The sequence below is a fragment of the Drosophila kikkawai genome, chromosome 2L, assembly GCF_030179895.1.
Source record: "Drosophila kikkawai strain 14028-0561.14 chromosome 2L, DkikHiC1v2, whole genome shotgun sequence".
NCBI lineage: Eukaryota > Metazoa > Arthropoda > Insecta > Diptera > Drosophilidae > Drosophila > Drosophila kikkawai.
Genome location: NC_091728.1, coordinates 22,832,047 through 22,848,686, shown reverse-complemented (window position 1 = coordinate 22,848,686; position 16,640 = coordinate 22,832,047). Strand labels below are relative to the sequence as shown.

At 36.2% G+C, this 16,640-nt stretch overlaps 4 protein-coding genes across 4 annotated transcripts; all 4 read right to left on the bottom strand.

Annotated features, from left to right (window-relative positions):
* Positions 1–306: 306 nt before the first annotated feature.
* LOC108080697 (uncharacterized) lies at positions 307–1,393 on the bottom strand. The gene is made up of 5 exons (XM_017175535.2): positions 1,060–1,393; positions 830–996; positions 668–768; positions 487–613; positions 307–428 (listed from the first exon to the last, which is right to left on the bottom strand). Exons 2-5 carry the CDS (start codon positions 933–935, stop codon positions 307–309), a joined length of 456 nt encoding a protein of 151 aa, XP_017031024.1. The 5' UTR covers positions 936–996; positions 1,060–1,393.
* Positions 1,394–1,699: 306 nt separating this feature from the next.
* Positions 1,700–10,292, bottom strand: Tsp42Ee (Tetraspanin 42Ee). Its single transcript, XM_017175598.3, has 5 exons — positions 10,199–10,292; positions 9,422–9,496; positions 2,678–3,037; positions 2,424–2,615; positions 1,700–2,358 (listed from the first exon to the last, which is right to left on the bottom strand). The coding sequence occupies exons 2-5, from the start codon at positions 9,479–9,481 to the stop codon at positions 2,287–2,289; spliced, it is 684 nt and encodes a 227-aa protein (XP_017031087.1). The 5' UTR covers positions 9,482–9,496; positions 10,199–10,292; the 3' UTR covers positions 1,700–2,286.
* Positions 10,293–11,641: 1,349 nt separating this feature from the next.
* On the bottom strand, positions 11,642–14,057 carry Tsp42Ed (Tetraspanin 42Ed). The gene is made up of 5 exons (XM_017175542.3): positions 13,916–14,057; positions 12,477–12,668; positions 12,253–12,414; positions 11,961–12,158; positions 11,642–11,899 (listed from the first exon to the last, which is right to left on the bottom strand). The coding sequence occupies exons 1-5, from the start codon at positions 13,973–13,975 to the stop codon at positions 11,828–11,830; spliced, it is 684 nt and encodes a 227-aa protein (XP_017031031.1). The 5' UTR covers positions 13,976–14,057; the 3' UTR covers positions 11,642–11,827.
* A 523-nt stretch (positions 14,058–14,580) lies between these two features.
* Positions 14,581–16,164, bottom strand: LOC108080696 (uncharacterized). The gene is made up of 4 exons (XM_070283232.1): positions 16,057–16,164; positions 15,085–15,267; positions 14,861–15,019; positions 14,581–14,806 (listed from the first exon to the last, which is right to left on the bottom strand). The coding sequence occupies exons 1-4, from the start codon at positions 16,114–16,116 to the stop codon at positions 14,708–14,710; spliced, it is 501 nt and encodes a 166-aa protein (XP_070139333.1). The 5' UTR covers positions 16,117–16,164; the 3' UTR covers positions 14,581–14,707.
* Between the last annotated feature and the right edge of the window lie 476 nt (positions 16,165–16,640).

Below are 16,640 nucleotides of genomic sequence, written 5' to 3'. Positions count from 1 at the left end.
CACAAAATTGGCTTGCACATAATTTTATGTTTCTCGGAGTAATGCTTCTAATCGCGAATAAAACGATAGACTATCACCACTGTGAGTTTGCAGACCCTTTATATATGGGTTCGGTTATTAAGAAACATAATTATCATAATTATCTATCAATTCGGTTTGATGGGGTCATTTGATTGTTAGATTTGTTAAATAACTCTTCTTATATATCAAATGCAAAAAGTTATTATGTTCAAATAAGCGTTTATTTACATTATTAAAATATACAATTTATAAAATATAAGTATACTGCAATATACGCTGTAAATATTAAACCTTACCATCTGGTACAGTAAGAGCCTTAAAAAATTTGTTGATCCACGGATTCCTGATAACCTTCTTGCTCTCCAGCAAATATAATATTACCAAGCTAAAACTAGTCACCAGAATACCTGAGAATACAGTTAGGTTAATTCTTTGGGTTATTACCTTATACCATTATATATTTACCACAACAGATTATGTGCAGTTTTGATATACAGACGCCAGTTATAATTTTGGCATATATAAGATAAGTGCACGTAGGCATAATTAGCTGAGCAGTGACAATTAGCCAATTGTAAAGAATATGGTACTCCTAAAATAGAAACATTTATATACATTTTTCAAAAGTTTAATTGGAAAAACTAACCCTGTAATTTCCAGATACCCACAAAAAGCCGCTAAGTCCGCATAAAGCAGTCATCATCAAAATGTCGTCAACCGAAGTTTTTGCACATTGTTCCCAGGAAGCTTTAACAAATTAAAGAACATTTTTTTTACTGTTTCTTTAGGTTTTTAAAAACAAGCTTACCAAACTCTATGCAATGCGCCACGCAAGGCAAATATTCCAAAAATAAAAGCCATGTGAACAACATAGAAAAGAATAGTCCCAGCCAGTTGAAAAAGCTCGACATCATGATTGAAACTCGCGTGAAAACTATCTAAACTGGCTCGGTTGGTAGATAAGTTACATTTTAACTTCATGGTAAAAAAAATTCATTTCAGTAGTGGTCATTAGGAATAAACTATTTCCACAATTACCTGTCTTTTAGCGTAATTGGCAACACCATTTAACCAAAATTAGGCATTCAGCATGGATATAAATTAAGTTTTCTCCCGGTGTTTGAAAGTAGTTTATAGTTTTCCATGTGGTAAAAGTTTTCTATTCTTCATGTAGGATCCAAAAGGAGCACAATTCAAGCGAATATATAGATTGATTGTTATTAATAGCCACCATTGGACATAGCAAAGAACAGGTATAAATGTTCGTAAAAGGAATCAGAGAAGTCCATTTGCGATAATCTTATAATTATATTAAAGTTTCCTCTCCAAAGATACCATCAAAGGCTCGCAAACGATCCGATTATAAGCTGTCGAAAATGTAACCTTCATGACAAAATTAAAAAGTCCTCTATAATGACAGGACAATGACAATTATCGCCAGTCAAATATAATTGCAATAAATTAAATTAAAACCTGCCCCAGAGTCCCGCCAACTTGGGTTTTGTATTGTAATTGTGTGCATGCATCCATCCAGTCCTCACAAGTCACCCAGTGAGGTCATTGGGTTGCTGCCATGGCGACAAAGGACACAACAAATACAAAACCTGATGCAAGAGCAAAGATTATAGGGTTGAAGTCCGGAAACCGTCCCTTGACAATTACACAAACACCAGGAAAGTGGTATATAAATACATAGTAAATGCTTTATTCATAAATGTTTGTATGCAGTTCAAATTCGCAGTTTATTTGACGCATTAACCAAAATGTAAATCTGATCTGGAGATTCTACTTTACAAGTATGAATAGAATGAACATGTTACATACATACGGGTATATATGTTTATTATAAATTTATATTTCGTTTCGTTTGGGCTTTTCAACAGTTTATAGATTATATATGCTAGGGATTTTTTGTAAACAAAAAAGTAGCATTATTATTAACGTTCATTAAGTTATTTTTCTGGGCTTTCTGTTTAACAATTTTAAGGGTTTGTACAAAGGCTTTGGAAAGGGCTTTGTTAGCTCGTTCGGTTGGTAAAACTCGAATTATCTCAATAATACATAGGATGTAAAAAATTGTAAGCGTTTCATATCGCCTTAAACTACGTGTTTTACTTCATTTCTTTTTGGACGAATAACAAACCAAATGGTTCCTTGAAATTATTAATGTTTACTCCTTTTTAGTGCGTTCAACGACGGTAAAATGTGATGAGAATGTGTGCAAGTGTGTCCCTCTGTCGTGTGGTAAATGAGTGCACGTTGCCCTTAGTAGGCGTTCCGGCGCTTATAGTTGCGAACATTGTTGGCCAGGCAACAGGCAAAGATGAAACCGATAAGCTGAAAATGTATTTCGGTTAATAAATCAACTCCATAAAGCATTTTTAAGTGTTGTCAATTCTCACCTCAACTCCAATCAGGCCGATGGCCACGTACTTGGCCTTGTCAGTGCTGACGGACATTGTTTCGACGAACTTGCCGCGGCATCCTCCATAGATGTTGAGCGGGTTCAGGCAGGAACCATCGCAGCAGCTTGCGGGAAGGGTTTGTCCGCTCGTTAGATAGTCAGCGGCGGAATCACGGCCACAGCAGTGCAGCTAAAGCATTGAAAAGTTTCCGTTAGTATACATCACACTTTTACTCGCTAACCATCACGTACCGATTTCTGGATGGCATCGAAAACACCTCCACGGCCCTGGTCCGACTCCCAGGCCTTGTCAATGACATCGCCCATGGCCGAGTCGAATTTGTCCTTGTTGGTGAACAGCAAAACAACCAGCGTCAGCTGCAGGATCAGCAGGATCAGCAGGAAAACGGCATAGCTCATGGTCATGCAGACAGATTCGCGAATGGCGCCGCAACAGCCCAGGAACGAGATGAATACCACAATAGACCCCACGCTAATCAGTACGATCGGCATAAGGGCCTGTGGGGGGAAGCCCACCTGTCCATTAACCTCAATCGTTCCGATGCTTTTCAAGATCAGCACTCCATAGACAATGCCTAAAATGCCGATGACCTGCGGAAAGAAAGGGTATAATAACACATGTGGTTAGAGAAAGATTTTGATATATCTAGAGTGCATGAAAGTTGACGGTATGTAAAGCTGATAATTTGTCTAATTAAGCTTAAATTTATAAAATATTTAAATTGAACACAGCTGAAGGCAGCTGAAAGTAATAATGTTGATAGGAACATGTTTTGCAACATCCAATGTTGCTAGGAACATGTTGTACAACATGCAATGTTGCTCGAAACTTGTGAAGCAACATTATTGAAACACCAAAAATGTACACACATGTCCTTTTTATCCGTTTTTTTATTTGCTGATAAAAACGAGTTTTAGGTTATCGATACGTCAAAACCAAATCGATAAACCGATCAAAATAGAAAGAATCGATGTCAATATGACCTTTTTCGCAGCTCTAGTACTGGGTTTAGATAGTAATAACTTGGAAATGGTCAATAAGATTTAGTAAAATCGATTTTCACTTTCAAATGTTATTAATCATCTTACTCGATAAAAATTTACCATTACAGAAAACAAAATTTCCCGTAAACATACATACAGCTGTGTTCACTGAAATAGCAGTGCCCCACGACCTGCACGTTTAAGATTGGAAAATACTGTTACAAACACTATTTTCATAAAATTTTTTTTCATAAGGGCTTAGTGTATTTAATTATTAACAATACCACAATCATTTAATTTAGGTAACATAAGCCATTTAGAAGATATAGCTAATAACAACAAAAAAGGTCTATATTATGCCGATCATTGAAATAGCAGTGAAAAACTAAAATTCTTCATAAATTTAAAAATATCGTATAAAAAATCTATTTCTTCTTAAATTCTAATTGACTATGATCTAATATCTTGTTAAATAGCCTTTAGAAGCTATTATAGCCTCATACCTGGGTGGCAAGGAGTCCACCAAGTCTTAGCAACGCTTGAGGGGATTATGGTCTCATTCCTCCTGCACAAATCGCCAAAGCTGTGGCTTAGAAGTCGGAAACTTCTTTAATACGTAGCCCTTGATGTCCCCCAAAAGTTTTCGATCGGATTTATATCCGGGGACTGTGCAGGCCATGGCATTGCATCCACTTTTTCATTAAGAACCCACTCCTTGGCCACCTTGATGGTATGATTAGGGTCACTGTACTGCTGAAATGTCCAAATTAATGGCATATTTTCCTCAGGATACGGCTGCAAGACAGTTTTTAATATTTAGACATAAACATAATGGTCTTTGATCCCACAGATAATATATACGAGACCTTCAACGTTGTATGAAAAGTATACCCATACCATGATTTTTAGGCCACCGTGTTTTACTGTCTTCAGCGTATGGTTTGCGGGGTACTATGTATTTGGAGGTCGACGGACATATTGTCTTGTCCTATTCCACCAAATAAAACCAGTTTGGAGTCATTTGTCCAAAGGATATTACCCCATTTGAATAGCTATAGGCTATTGGTGAACTCCAATCTGGCCTTGATATGCCTTTAACCAAGCAGTGACATTTTCCATGGACTTCGCGAATCTAAAATTTATTCAATAAGTCCCCGGCGAATGGTCCCATGACTGAATCCCATGCCAATTCCCGCTCATATATCCCTAGAGGATGCAAAAGGACGAGCTTTGCTGAAGCGAAGTACGCGTCGAGCCTGTACAATTGTGGTTTTGCGAATCGTACCTCGGTTTTTTGGGTTCGGTTCATATTACATGACTTATAAACTATTTTAAAAGAACAATTTGAAAGATTTGGAGACTCTTTACATGTTTTGCCCTTCTTTCTAGGCTAAGTAATCTGATACCTTTCTCTCATGGAGCAGTGAGGTCCTGCGCCCACGAAAATAATTTTTTTTGCGTTGTAAAGGTGTATTATAGTATAAACTATAATAACGACCGTAATTAAACTCATTTTTTACCAAATTAAATGAAATTTCGGCACTTTTTGCGAAAGAAAATTAAATACTGCTATTTCAGTGATCGGCCAAAACGAGCTGCATATGTGAAAAAATATCAATAAAACATAAAAATAGAGCAAATCTAACGGAATTTTTTCTCGATTCTTATCTTTATGTTCCATTTTACAAAAACAATGTGCAATAGATCAGCTTGCAAAAAGAAATATGTCCAAAAAAACGTTTTGAAGTTGTTCCTCTGTCGCACTGCTATTTCAGTGCCATTTTCCCGAATTGAATTTCTATAAATGGCAGCTAAAGTTGCATTTACAACGGCATGACTCTAAATATAGTTCAAATTAATCAGCTCGCTCCCATTTAGTTTAATTGAAAGTGGCAGAGTACAAGACCGCTCGCAATTACCATGCTAAAAAGACTTAATTACTGTTGAGCCCGGGATCTGACCTCTGGGATTCGAAGCCATGCCCAGGCACGCCATCAGCGGCAGATGGTTGGTAATAATTAGAGTAAGTGAGCATTACGTAATTCCATCTAGTTAGCCAGCACCGCTAGTGGTGGTCCAAGAGTATCTGCAGGCCTCCGTACTGCGATCTGATTAGATAAGGCAGAGGCGGCTAAGCCAAGACAAGGGCAGTGGCAGGCAGCTGGGAGCCGTCATCATCCCATGACATTCGCACATGACAATGCCGTATGAATCTCGGCGAGGTCTCGCCTCTAGAGTGCAGTGCCATTCGGGGGATTTTATGGTGAGGTTCGTCAGCCCAGACAATGCAAATCAACTTTGATCTTCAGTGTGCCTGCCTGCCTGACTGCCTGACTTGCAGGCACAATTGCCCGCCAGGCCATTAATTGAATTTACTTGATTTCATTATGCGCACATGTTCGTGCTGCTGGTGTGCGGGCTTTGCCTCAATTCCACAGATTTAGAGAGCTGAAGAGCTAAAGAGCGAAGAGCTCCAAATACTTTCGTGGGCGGTGGCTGCCGCCTCTGCAGCTGGCTTTGATTCCATGTCAGAATTGACCCAAAAATATTCAAAAATCCAAACAAAAGAAAGCAAAATCCCCGTCGCTCTGCTAATTGCTCCACTTTATCTACACTAATAAACAGAATGATGCATAAATACAAAACAAAAAAAAGGGGAAAAACAACAGTTTTTGTTGTTGAACCTGTTTGCAGCCGGCTGCTTTTCCTCTCCAACTTTTACTCGTCCTAGCCCCGTTTTCGCTAACGTTAACGAGGACATTACACAATCCACATTAATATGGCCAAGACAATGCTGTGTTGTCGGCCACATTCCACATAAAACTGTCAACGACAGCTTCAATGACGTCACGCCGAAATGAAATTGGAATGCAAATTGTTTTCGCAAATGCCAGCAAGTCCTGGACAAGGGTCTGAGATCATAAGCAGAGAAGAGCAAAGCAACCCTTGATGGGAACACAAATAGCTGAAAAGTTAGCTTAGTGCCATAAAAAGATAGATATATACGAGTATTTATTAACGTTACGGACCACACCCTAAACAGGGAATTGCCTTGTTTGTCGTTTAGCTGTATCTTCAAAGCGACAAGTGACACAGATAGCCGGAGAAAGATACTAGTTTGCCGGAATGGGGAGTACGGAGCACAGTTACGCAGTGTGCAACAGGACGTATGCGTGCCCAGCATGTGTGATTGAGAGATAACAATTAACACTTTAATTGTCGGAGTCATGCCATCGGCATCTGTCAAGTCGACTTACAGTGCCAGAAAAAGGGGGGCAATCGAAAGCGAACAAGGTTTTCTCCGTTCTAGATGTTTCTGCTTTGCAATGTATCCTCAAAATCCCCGCTAAATACATGTAGAGTTATTAGCAATGATACATCGCACTGCAATTCAATCAATATTGAGTTTGGCTTTAGCTAACCGGATACGCAAATATTTGCTTCTGAAGTTATTTGCTCTGTGACTCACCCCACAGGAAATTGCTATCGAACAACTCTCAATGCAGGTCACTCATTACTCCGTGGCCTTACGCTCATGGGCGACACTGCACGCCCTTTGAGTAGCGAAAATAATAGTGATTCAGGTTTTGTCGTTAACCATGCCAACAAATCCGTGCTTTTGGTTCTAACCCCCATTACACGGACGTGTGGAAAATAAAAAAACTTGAAACTATGAGAATACAATTGTAGTTTAAACTACAGAAACACACACACACATGACTCAATAGCCGGCACTGTCATTGTCAGATACACTCAACAAATTAGATCTTGAACAATAGATATTGTCGGGTGCATTAGGTTGAAAATGATGAACGTGCGTCTATTTATAAACCAGAATTCGTAAGAGGAATTCCCCGTAACTAATAATATAGGAAATAGAAAATTAGCTAAGTTTCACTCTCTTTAGAATGTTTGTTTTTATCTTTTGTGATCCATTTTATTCTCTCTGTTACGCTTTGCATGAAATGTACAAGCAATAGCGAACGATGGAGTATTTTAAGCTGCATGGGACATTTACAATTAAACGGGATGACATGAGATCAAACGGTTTGGACTACTTCAACTCCTATCTGACACATTTTTTCTTTTCAAAATTTAAGTATGATTTATTCTCAGTATGTTCCACTTGTTTTTCCCCCTTTTTTTGTGTTGTTGTTAAATTGCGAAATGCTGTGCTGCCTTTGTAGTGGTTGCTGCTGTTTTCTCGAGCGTTGCGGCAGCTTTTTTGCTTTTGGATATAGTACAATAGTATAGGTGTTCGGCGAGCTCTGAAAGGCGGCTTGTTAATTTATTTGGCTTGACTGTCAAGTGTGTTATGTACTCAAGCACACCAGATAAATATCTACCTCACACACACATATACACAGACGGACCCCTCCTCTCCATCCACCTCCTCCCCGTGCACGTGTAAATGTGGACTGTGTAAACTACAAAACTCCACCAGTCAGACGTTCGTTCATTGTTGTTTTTGCTGTATCGCGCGTCTCTAGAGCAACAAGTTTTTGTTTTCGTTTCTTCTGTTGAGCTTTTCTGGCCATTTACCTACTTATGTGCAGGTATTAATATGTGTGTCTACAGCTGCGGCCAAAACAAAAGCGTAAATGTCTGAAATTAACCGAGAAAATCTCGGAAATTAAACACAAACGGATGAGGTGCTTGAGCACAATTAATAAAAAACATAATTACTACATTAAGTTGGCTTGAAATTGCAAATTGAAACCCTTATTTTAAGGAGTCATCTAAAAACAATTTGAAATTCCACAGATTGCACTCTTAATGATCCTTTTGGCCGCAAGTGTTTGTTTTTGTGTGACTCACAAAGCGTTCGTTTTCAGCTGCATATACATACGTGTATTAAGTATTTTTAACAACTCAACGCTAACAATGAATTTATAATTATTTGCCTGAAATTTACTTTAAATCGGTTTATTTACGATTTTCACCGGACAAAGTAAATATGTACATGCATGTCTGTGGGTGTTCGTGAGATAAACTTTTATTATATAAAATGAATAACGAATGATTCGCCATTAAAAACAAGATCTCTCTAAAACAAAACGTCAATTAAATGGCTTTAATGATGCCAGAGAACGCCATCAAACGATCTACAAAAGCCCACACAAACACAAATTCATAACATTTCTACATATATTCTTTGGTAAAAAACTGGTTTTAGGTTTGTATTTACTACATATGGAACATAAAACTATAGAATAGTAGATGTATTTGATATACCTTTTTGGTTTATGAATTTTTAAAATTAAAATATGTGATTTAAAGAATAAATTACTACTTTAAAATATATCTTTAACCAAAAAACATTGCATTCACTCTAGAATTAAATTATTATTTAAAAATTGTGTATTTAGTAAGGGTTTGGTAAGTTGTATGAACTGGAAGATTAATCTCCTCCATTTATATAAATTTATATATCCATATGTTATTTAATATTCTTTATGAAATTAAAAGCCTTGGAGCTTATCGTTTTGGCAATGTGCTTCATTGACACTTTTTGTGATTGTTTTTCATATTGCGAATTTGCTCGAAACATGATATTTGCCTGAGCCATCATATAATTTCTGGTTTTGTAAACTCCTCGTATTTGAGCAAATAATAAGACTCGCAAAAATAAGGGTGAGCTCCTCGAAACAGTGAGAACTTGCCTCGTTGGCGAGAAATCCAGTTGAAGTGGAAGCTGAACGAGCCGTAAGGCGATGACATCACCGAGCTGAGACAACAGGCCAACAGCAGGCGGGTTCTCAAGCTCAAGTTCTCAATGGCATTGCTCTGTTCTGGAAATCGTCAGCCTTATCGGGTTTCTCCCTGTTCAATATGCATATTGCATATTACCGAATTTATCGGATTGCGTTTCGACAGCACTTTCGTAACATATTGGTACCAATTCGGCTTTCACGCAACTCTCTCAAACCGGTTTGGGTTTCGATTTCGATGCGGTTGGCTATAAACCGGGTCTATTTTGTAAATACTCACCGACACAATGGTGTTGAATATGAAGAGGATGTATTTGACCAGAGAAGTGCCGCAGTCCATGATGATTGGTTTTCACTGTAACGGAAAAAGATTGAATAAGTGAATCAATCAATCCAGTTGGCAATTGCAATTAAGTTTAATTCCAGGAAATACAAGGATAGACAGAGAGAGATGGATCAGAAGGAAGCACTCATGATGCAAGCATATAAGGTGGTCTCTTATTTGAGGACTAACGCCTTTCTCTTTGAGAGCTGAGATCTGGAAATCTTAATCGTCCTCAACCTTATACACTTGCAACATGGGAGCATTGCAATTCCAATAAAGAATGGCGGCGATAAGGGCTTGCAAGCATCCGCATCTATCGCCTCGTTTGCTTTGCCTTCCTCAGAAGGCGTCGCCAAGGCAACAACAAAGGCGAACGGAAAAACACAAAGGAATGCTACATTTCCCAACAACAATAACAGGCGAGTCTGAAAATAGGGAAAGTTCACTGCCCTCCGCTGCAGCAGCAGGAGCAGCAGCGTCTCATTCAATTTTCTTCCGTTTTTCTCGCTATTTCCCACACTTCAGCCGTACTACGCAGTCTTTTGTTTTCGGGCCTTCCCATTCTCTTTCAACCACTTTTCGGCATGCAGCATCTGCTCATCTCTTTTGTTTTTTTTTTTCGTGGATAAGACAGTCCAGCATTTTCACTGAGACGCACTTCGCGGATAACAGGGCGAGTTATTCAATCCGAAAAACCAACAACTTGCCACTCGGCCGGGCACGCATAATTACCTTTGCTTTTAATATTTCCAAATTGAATTCCGACGGCGCGTCAGTTCGAGCTTACAGTTACAAATTTAGTGCTTAATCCAAGTTCGCAGTGGCCAGTCCTAAAAATCTCAAAAGTGAAATCTTCCTAAAAAATCCACATCTGACACTCGAACCACACCTGATACTACAACCCCGGTCACAGATGAGAGTAACAGAGTTGTAACAGCATTTTCTGTTAATGAGAGCTTAACAGGGGTTTGCTTATGGAATTCCCAAATTGAGAGTGTTTTAACAGTAGCTGTGCCCAGTAGTGCTGGCAAGACATCGATGTCACTATCGATAGTATCGATGTTTTTTAAAAAGGCTAGAGGTGCAAAAACGTTGACGGTATTATCGATATTACGATATACTATCGATATCAAAATAAATGTATGCAAGAAATTGAACTGAAACTTTGTGATACCCAGCAGTTGGATAAGGTTTGGAATTGGATTTTTTAATTTTTGACAATTTCCAAAACCCTTTTTACAATTTGAAAACATTAATCAAAAAAATTGGTGTTTCTAATATACTTATTTATTGATACATTTTTTAGTGGCGAATCATATATACATATATATATTTTTCTTTTTTTGGGCTTCCTACACCAACTAAGAATAAGGTTTGTATTGTATTTTTTTATAATACAGTTTTTTTCAAATATCTCAACCAAGCCAAAATAGCATGAAAATCAATTTGGTAAATTCAAATGAATGGATATATTTACGGATAATTTTTATATACCGGGTGATATTGTAAAAACTTCAATATTCTCAAAAAAATTTAATGTTTCTAAAAATTGAATTTTTGAAGTATTCATCGTTATTTCCATCTCCAACAAAGAAAGAAAATAGATAACTTAAAGCTTCAAATTGGCGGAAAACAACTCTGATATGAAAAAGGGAGATAACTTTGATGCAAAAAGGTGGAAAACAGCTCTAAGCAAGAACGTAATCAAAAAACGTAAAGTTATCACTACGTAAGGAAGTCTCACCTGTGCTTATGGGAAAATTAACAATTTTACAGGAATAAATATCCCTTTGTTTTTGAAGTACAATTGCCAATTTTTCGACTTTATAATTTTTAATCGATAAAATAATAATCGAATTTTAAATGAAGGGTAAATTCAGCCTTCTAATTTGTATAAATACTAATAATTGTCTTATTTTGTGCGTTTATTTCCGTTTCCGTTTTTTGAATTTTTCTTTTATTATTAAACAACAAAAGTATAAGCTCAAAATGGCCTTTTAATTCTTTAATATATAAGATGTAAAGTAAAATTATATTAACCAAATGAAGACAAACATCCCTAATGTGCGCAAAACTTCTTAATTTCGAGCTAAAATGTGAGCCGTTTGTAATTGTATTCTTACTATTAAAAAAAAGGATAACAGCTAAACAGGATAAACAGCTTCATAAAGCAAGTTAGTGGAAATGTACTTTTATTAAACAAATGGTCATCGCACATTTAATAAATATAAATCGTAGTGAAATTACTCGTTGCGTTTTCTAGCAGGTATGCCTTTATTGGATAAAATATTTACTGGCTTTCCTCCTTGAGGTCGGGAATTAGTCTTAATACTTAGTTAATTAATGCTTGTTGTTTGATGCTTAGTAGTTCTGGCGTCTCTGAGAGTTGCGCGTCTGATTGGCCAGGCAGCAGGCGAAAATAAAGGCCACAAGCTGAGAATATAAATAATAGTTAGTTTGGAAATTATAGAGTCTTTCATCACAGTTACATTACCTCAACGACGGTCACACCCAGGCCAGCGTACTTAATGATATTCACGTTGGTATTCCAGAAGGAATCAACGGAACTCAGGCAACTGGGTCGGGTCGCCACCTGGGTGATTCCGCAGCTGCCATTCGAGGGAGAGTCGCAGCAGGAGGCGGGGTACGAAATGCCGTAGTCAGCGAATCCGTGCAGGCCGCAGCACTTGAACTAAAATATATATAAAATATTTAATTAACCAATTGATTTTAACAGCTTTAATAAATTTTAAGTGAATTTGAAACATTTTATGAAAGATACTAACGGATCGCTGCATAGTGTCCAAAAGTAAGGAGTCCGTTTTGCGCTGATCCCAAATGGTCTGGACAATCTTCTCCAGGGACGTCTGTATCTGCACATGATCAATCCACACATATATGATCAGGGCCAGCTGGCTGATCAGCAACACCAGCATGACAACGGAGTACTGATAAGAAGAGAAAAATATATGAAACAGATTCCAGAATGCAACAAGAACCATCAACGCACCGTGGTGAGGCAGCAGGCATTCTCGCGAATGGCTCCGCAGCAGCCCATGAAGGCCACCAAGAAGATGAGGCATCCCAGGACCAAGATGATGATGGCCACACTGTTGGCCGTAAAGGTTTCATCGAACTTGGAAAAGTCCTTAATGGACGACACCATAATGGAGCCGAACGTGATGAGCAAAATGCCGCATATCTGCAAGGGGAAACCACGAATGTTTTCACTTAGTCAAAGGTTTTGATAACAGTCATAGCGAAGGTGATTCAAGTTAAATTGAAATCGGACTAAATAACAACCGCCCGCACCCATGATAAGTACACTCATACTAGACTTAAAAAAAAAAGATCCACAACTATGTGACTATTGCGATAATAACAAGTCTATACTTAAGGCGCTTAAGTGCATTCTACAATAAATTACAAAATAGAATATTTAATAATAATAAAAAAATAGATACAGAAGAGTTTGGAACACAACGGTAATTTCTACAAAACGATTACTCAATCGACTTTAAAAAAATATATATTTTCAAAACAAAAAATAAACATAAAAGCAAGGAAAAAATTTATTTTTGATTTGGAAACGTCCTTCTTCCCATTCACAGTTCAAGATTCAACTAACCATCTAAGGAGAGTGTGAACAAGATAGAGAAAAGGGTAGAAATTTTTTTTATATTTACTTTGTAGTATATCTAATTACTTTCTTTTTAAATTAAGACCCCTAAGCTTAACCTTAATGCTCATCAAGAACATGCGTTCTGCCGGTTACATAAATATTGTTTAAGCTGGGTATAAATTTTAAGCTAAACTCTAATTGTAACAAAAAAACATCTCGTAAATTCACCACTATTCAATACTTCAGTAAGGGTGTAAATCAGTTTAAAGCAACGGTTATTACAGACTGGCGACTCAGCGATATTTTGTTTTGTATCTAGAAGATACATATATCACTTATCAACTTCAGATATTACATAAGTTTTTCTAAGCCCTTAAATCGATATACTTATTAGATAAATTCATACTGCATAGCAACGATATTTTTCAGAATATTTCATCACAAAGGCTTTGTAATTTTCAGATCTGTAATTGGGATGGCTCCGGTACTATACATATACGATCGTACTTATTAGTCATGCTGTTATCTCCACTGGGAACACTGCGTTTTCCGACAACTGTTTTGGCTCATTAACCGTAATTACGTTCGGCATTGGCATGCGATGATTTATTTAAAGAATTTTACGTTTACCCAATTTTCCCTGTACTTTTCGATAAGATAACTTTTGAAAGAGCAGTCAGTATCCAGGGCGGTGTCTTGAGCCTGAAGATTTAATTTGTCTTTGCTTTGCCGATAAGATAACGCCCAAGCCAAGGGTTATTTTTGCAAACCTCTTCAAGATGCAAGTGTGACTAAGAACTTTGAATCTCTGGGGAAACTTTTCTTACCACAAATAGTATATTGAATATGAATAGCACATATTTCACAAATACTCCTCCGCAATCCATGACTGTAATACTATTATTGTAGTCTCGTTTGTGTCGAAGAAAATTGCACTATTCAATGCTATCCGTTTCGTTGCTTAATTGTTACTGGAAAAGTTCCATGTATGACTATTCCTTATGAAAGGTTTTGTTATCGCAAAAAGCTTAAAAGCTTTGATATTATTTAAACAAAAGCGGTGATAAAGTGAGCGAGTTCATGAATATTCCTCCAAAAAGTATGCGACACAATTTGAAGGTAATTTATTTGTTATGCCTATTTTCAGGATAAGGAAAAATATGAGAATTACATTTATGTATACTAAAACTAATGTTCCGAACTGCAAGATTAAATTCTTTAATTTTGATGAGAAAATGTAATTTTTGAGAGAGCCAGTTTGCGGAAGACTTGGTTTATTTGGTTACAACATTCATATTTGTTTCACGCAGATCAATTTTGTATTAAGATTTGACCACAAATCATCAAAACCCGTAACTAATTTATATTCAATGTTATATTGTTATTGGTAACCACGAATCTCATAGTCCGGTTATACTTAATTATTAAAATTACCAGTAATTGGCACCAAATTTCTATATCAGAAAGTCTTAGAGTTCAAGTTCTTTAATGTTGATGTATTTAATATATTTCATATTTTTTAATGAGATTAAAATGAATATCACAAGAATACTTTTATATGCTATATAGCTATGTACTCTGTATTACATAAATAAACAATATAAAATAAGTAGCTAAGATTATGCCTGCAGCAAAGATGCATAAGGGCTTTCATTGATAAGCGGTTCGGAATTTCGCATGACGTCAGCCACGTAGCAGGAAATTGAAAATGCAACAAGCTGTGGAAATATTGTTATTAGTATTGAAAAATGACTATCCTGAAAGCAACTTGCCTCATATATAATTGGAATAAATATGGAACATTTCATGATATTGAAGCCCAGAAACCACAAATGTGGCACCGTTGGCAGGACTTCATGGGAAAGACCCAACCACAAGTAGCAAGCGAAATATATGTGCAGTAACATACAAATCAAGTTTAAGACGGCGTTCTAAAAGAAAATAAATCCAAGATTAATTTGAAGTGCTTAAATTTGTTTATTAAATCTCTACTTACCGAAGTTAGATACCCAGGCTTAAGAGCAACCAGTCCATAGAAGCTCTGCCATGTGAGAAGGCACATGATCGTTCCAAATATCTGAACTGTAATGGGTATAATCGTTGTATCATCTACAAATCCGTTGCTTTTGACATTATAGGCCATGATCGTTCCCACGATAAAGAATAAAACTCCAAAGCCCTAAAAGTGTAGATATATTTAAGATATTAAGCAAAGATAATACGTTAGTTAGGGAACCCAATTAACATATACGCAAAACAAGTGAAGTTTGAAATTTACAATTGTTAAGTAAATTAATATACCTAGTGAGCCCAAACCTAAACTATAAATACTATACTATACTATATATTCAAAACCATTAATGCAATTAAAAATATTATTACAAATAATTTCAGAATATTTTTAACTTTTGAAAAACGGAAAATATTATTTAAAAACATTAATCTGACATTAATAATATCAGATTATTCTTAACTTCTCAAAGAACAATAATAATAATCAATAATTTTACAACTTGTATATTCGGATCCTTTGTAGAATAACTTTATACGATCAACTTATTCACTTTATCTAGTAACAATTTTATTTTTAATATTTAAATTCAACGAATTATATTTATAAATCAAATATGTTGCTTTGTTGGTCAAAACTTTCAACTTTTGAAAGATAAGAAATTCCCTTTGGGAATAAACAAAAAGTGGTCGACCATTTTATATCGAATTTCTCGCGCAAATGTGTATTTGATTGTGTTCAAACTCATTAACTGTAATTCCTTCATTTGATAAAGATATAAGTATGACGTATTGAATACAGCAAATTTGATGTTCACGTAACTGGATATCACTTTCTTTAGCCTTTATGATCAGACATGTGAAAAATGAACAAGATTTTCACATTTGACCCATTTTTCAAATTTATTTTAAAACTGATTATCAATTATGTAATCACTTTTATTATAACTGTCCTTACCGCGAGCATTACATTAAGTATGTAAAGCAACATTTTGCAATTTTTTGCAGTTCTGTTCATTTTTGTTAATTTGTGGAAAGGTTTTTAACCGTCAAGCTCCGCCTTCGCTTTGAAACTGAATACGAGTTGCAACTTTTTAAACTATAAATCAATAAAGAATTCACCATGCGAAGATTGGTATTTTATTTTGTGCTGAGAGAGTACGATAGAGAATCGTTAAGAACATAAACTTCTTGTTGAATGTAGTTTTACTTGAGTATAGTTCTTATATGCCATCAAAAAATTGCATACTTTCTGGCTTATAAAAATATAGGCATTATATTGGGGGGGAGATACGTTAAGAACACAACATGATACTTGGGTTTTTATGTTTTTGGTGAAAGAAGCAATTCTCCTTCAATAAATATACATATGTCGATCAGGGCAAAATTCAAATGCCTTTGTATAATGTATATATAGTTTTTTGTTTATTATAACTATAATTATACTATACAAGTTGTCCCATTCTTTAAACAAAACTCAATCTTAGACTCATAAGCCAAAAAAATAATAAGAAAAAATGTATTTGATTGATTGACTTTAAG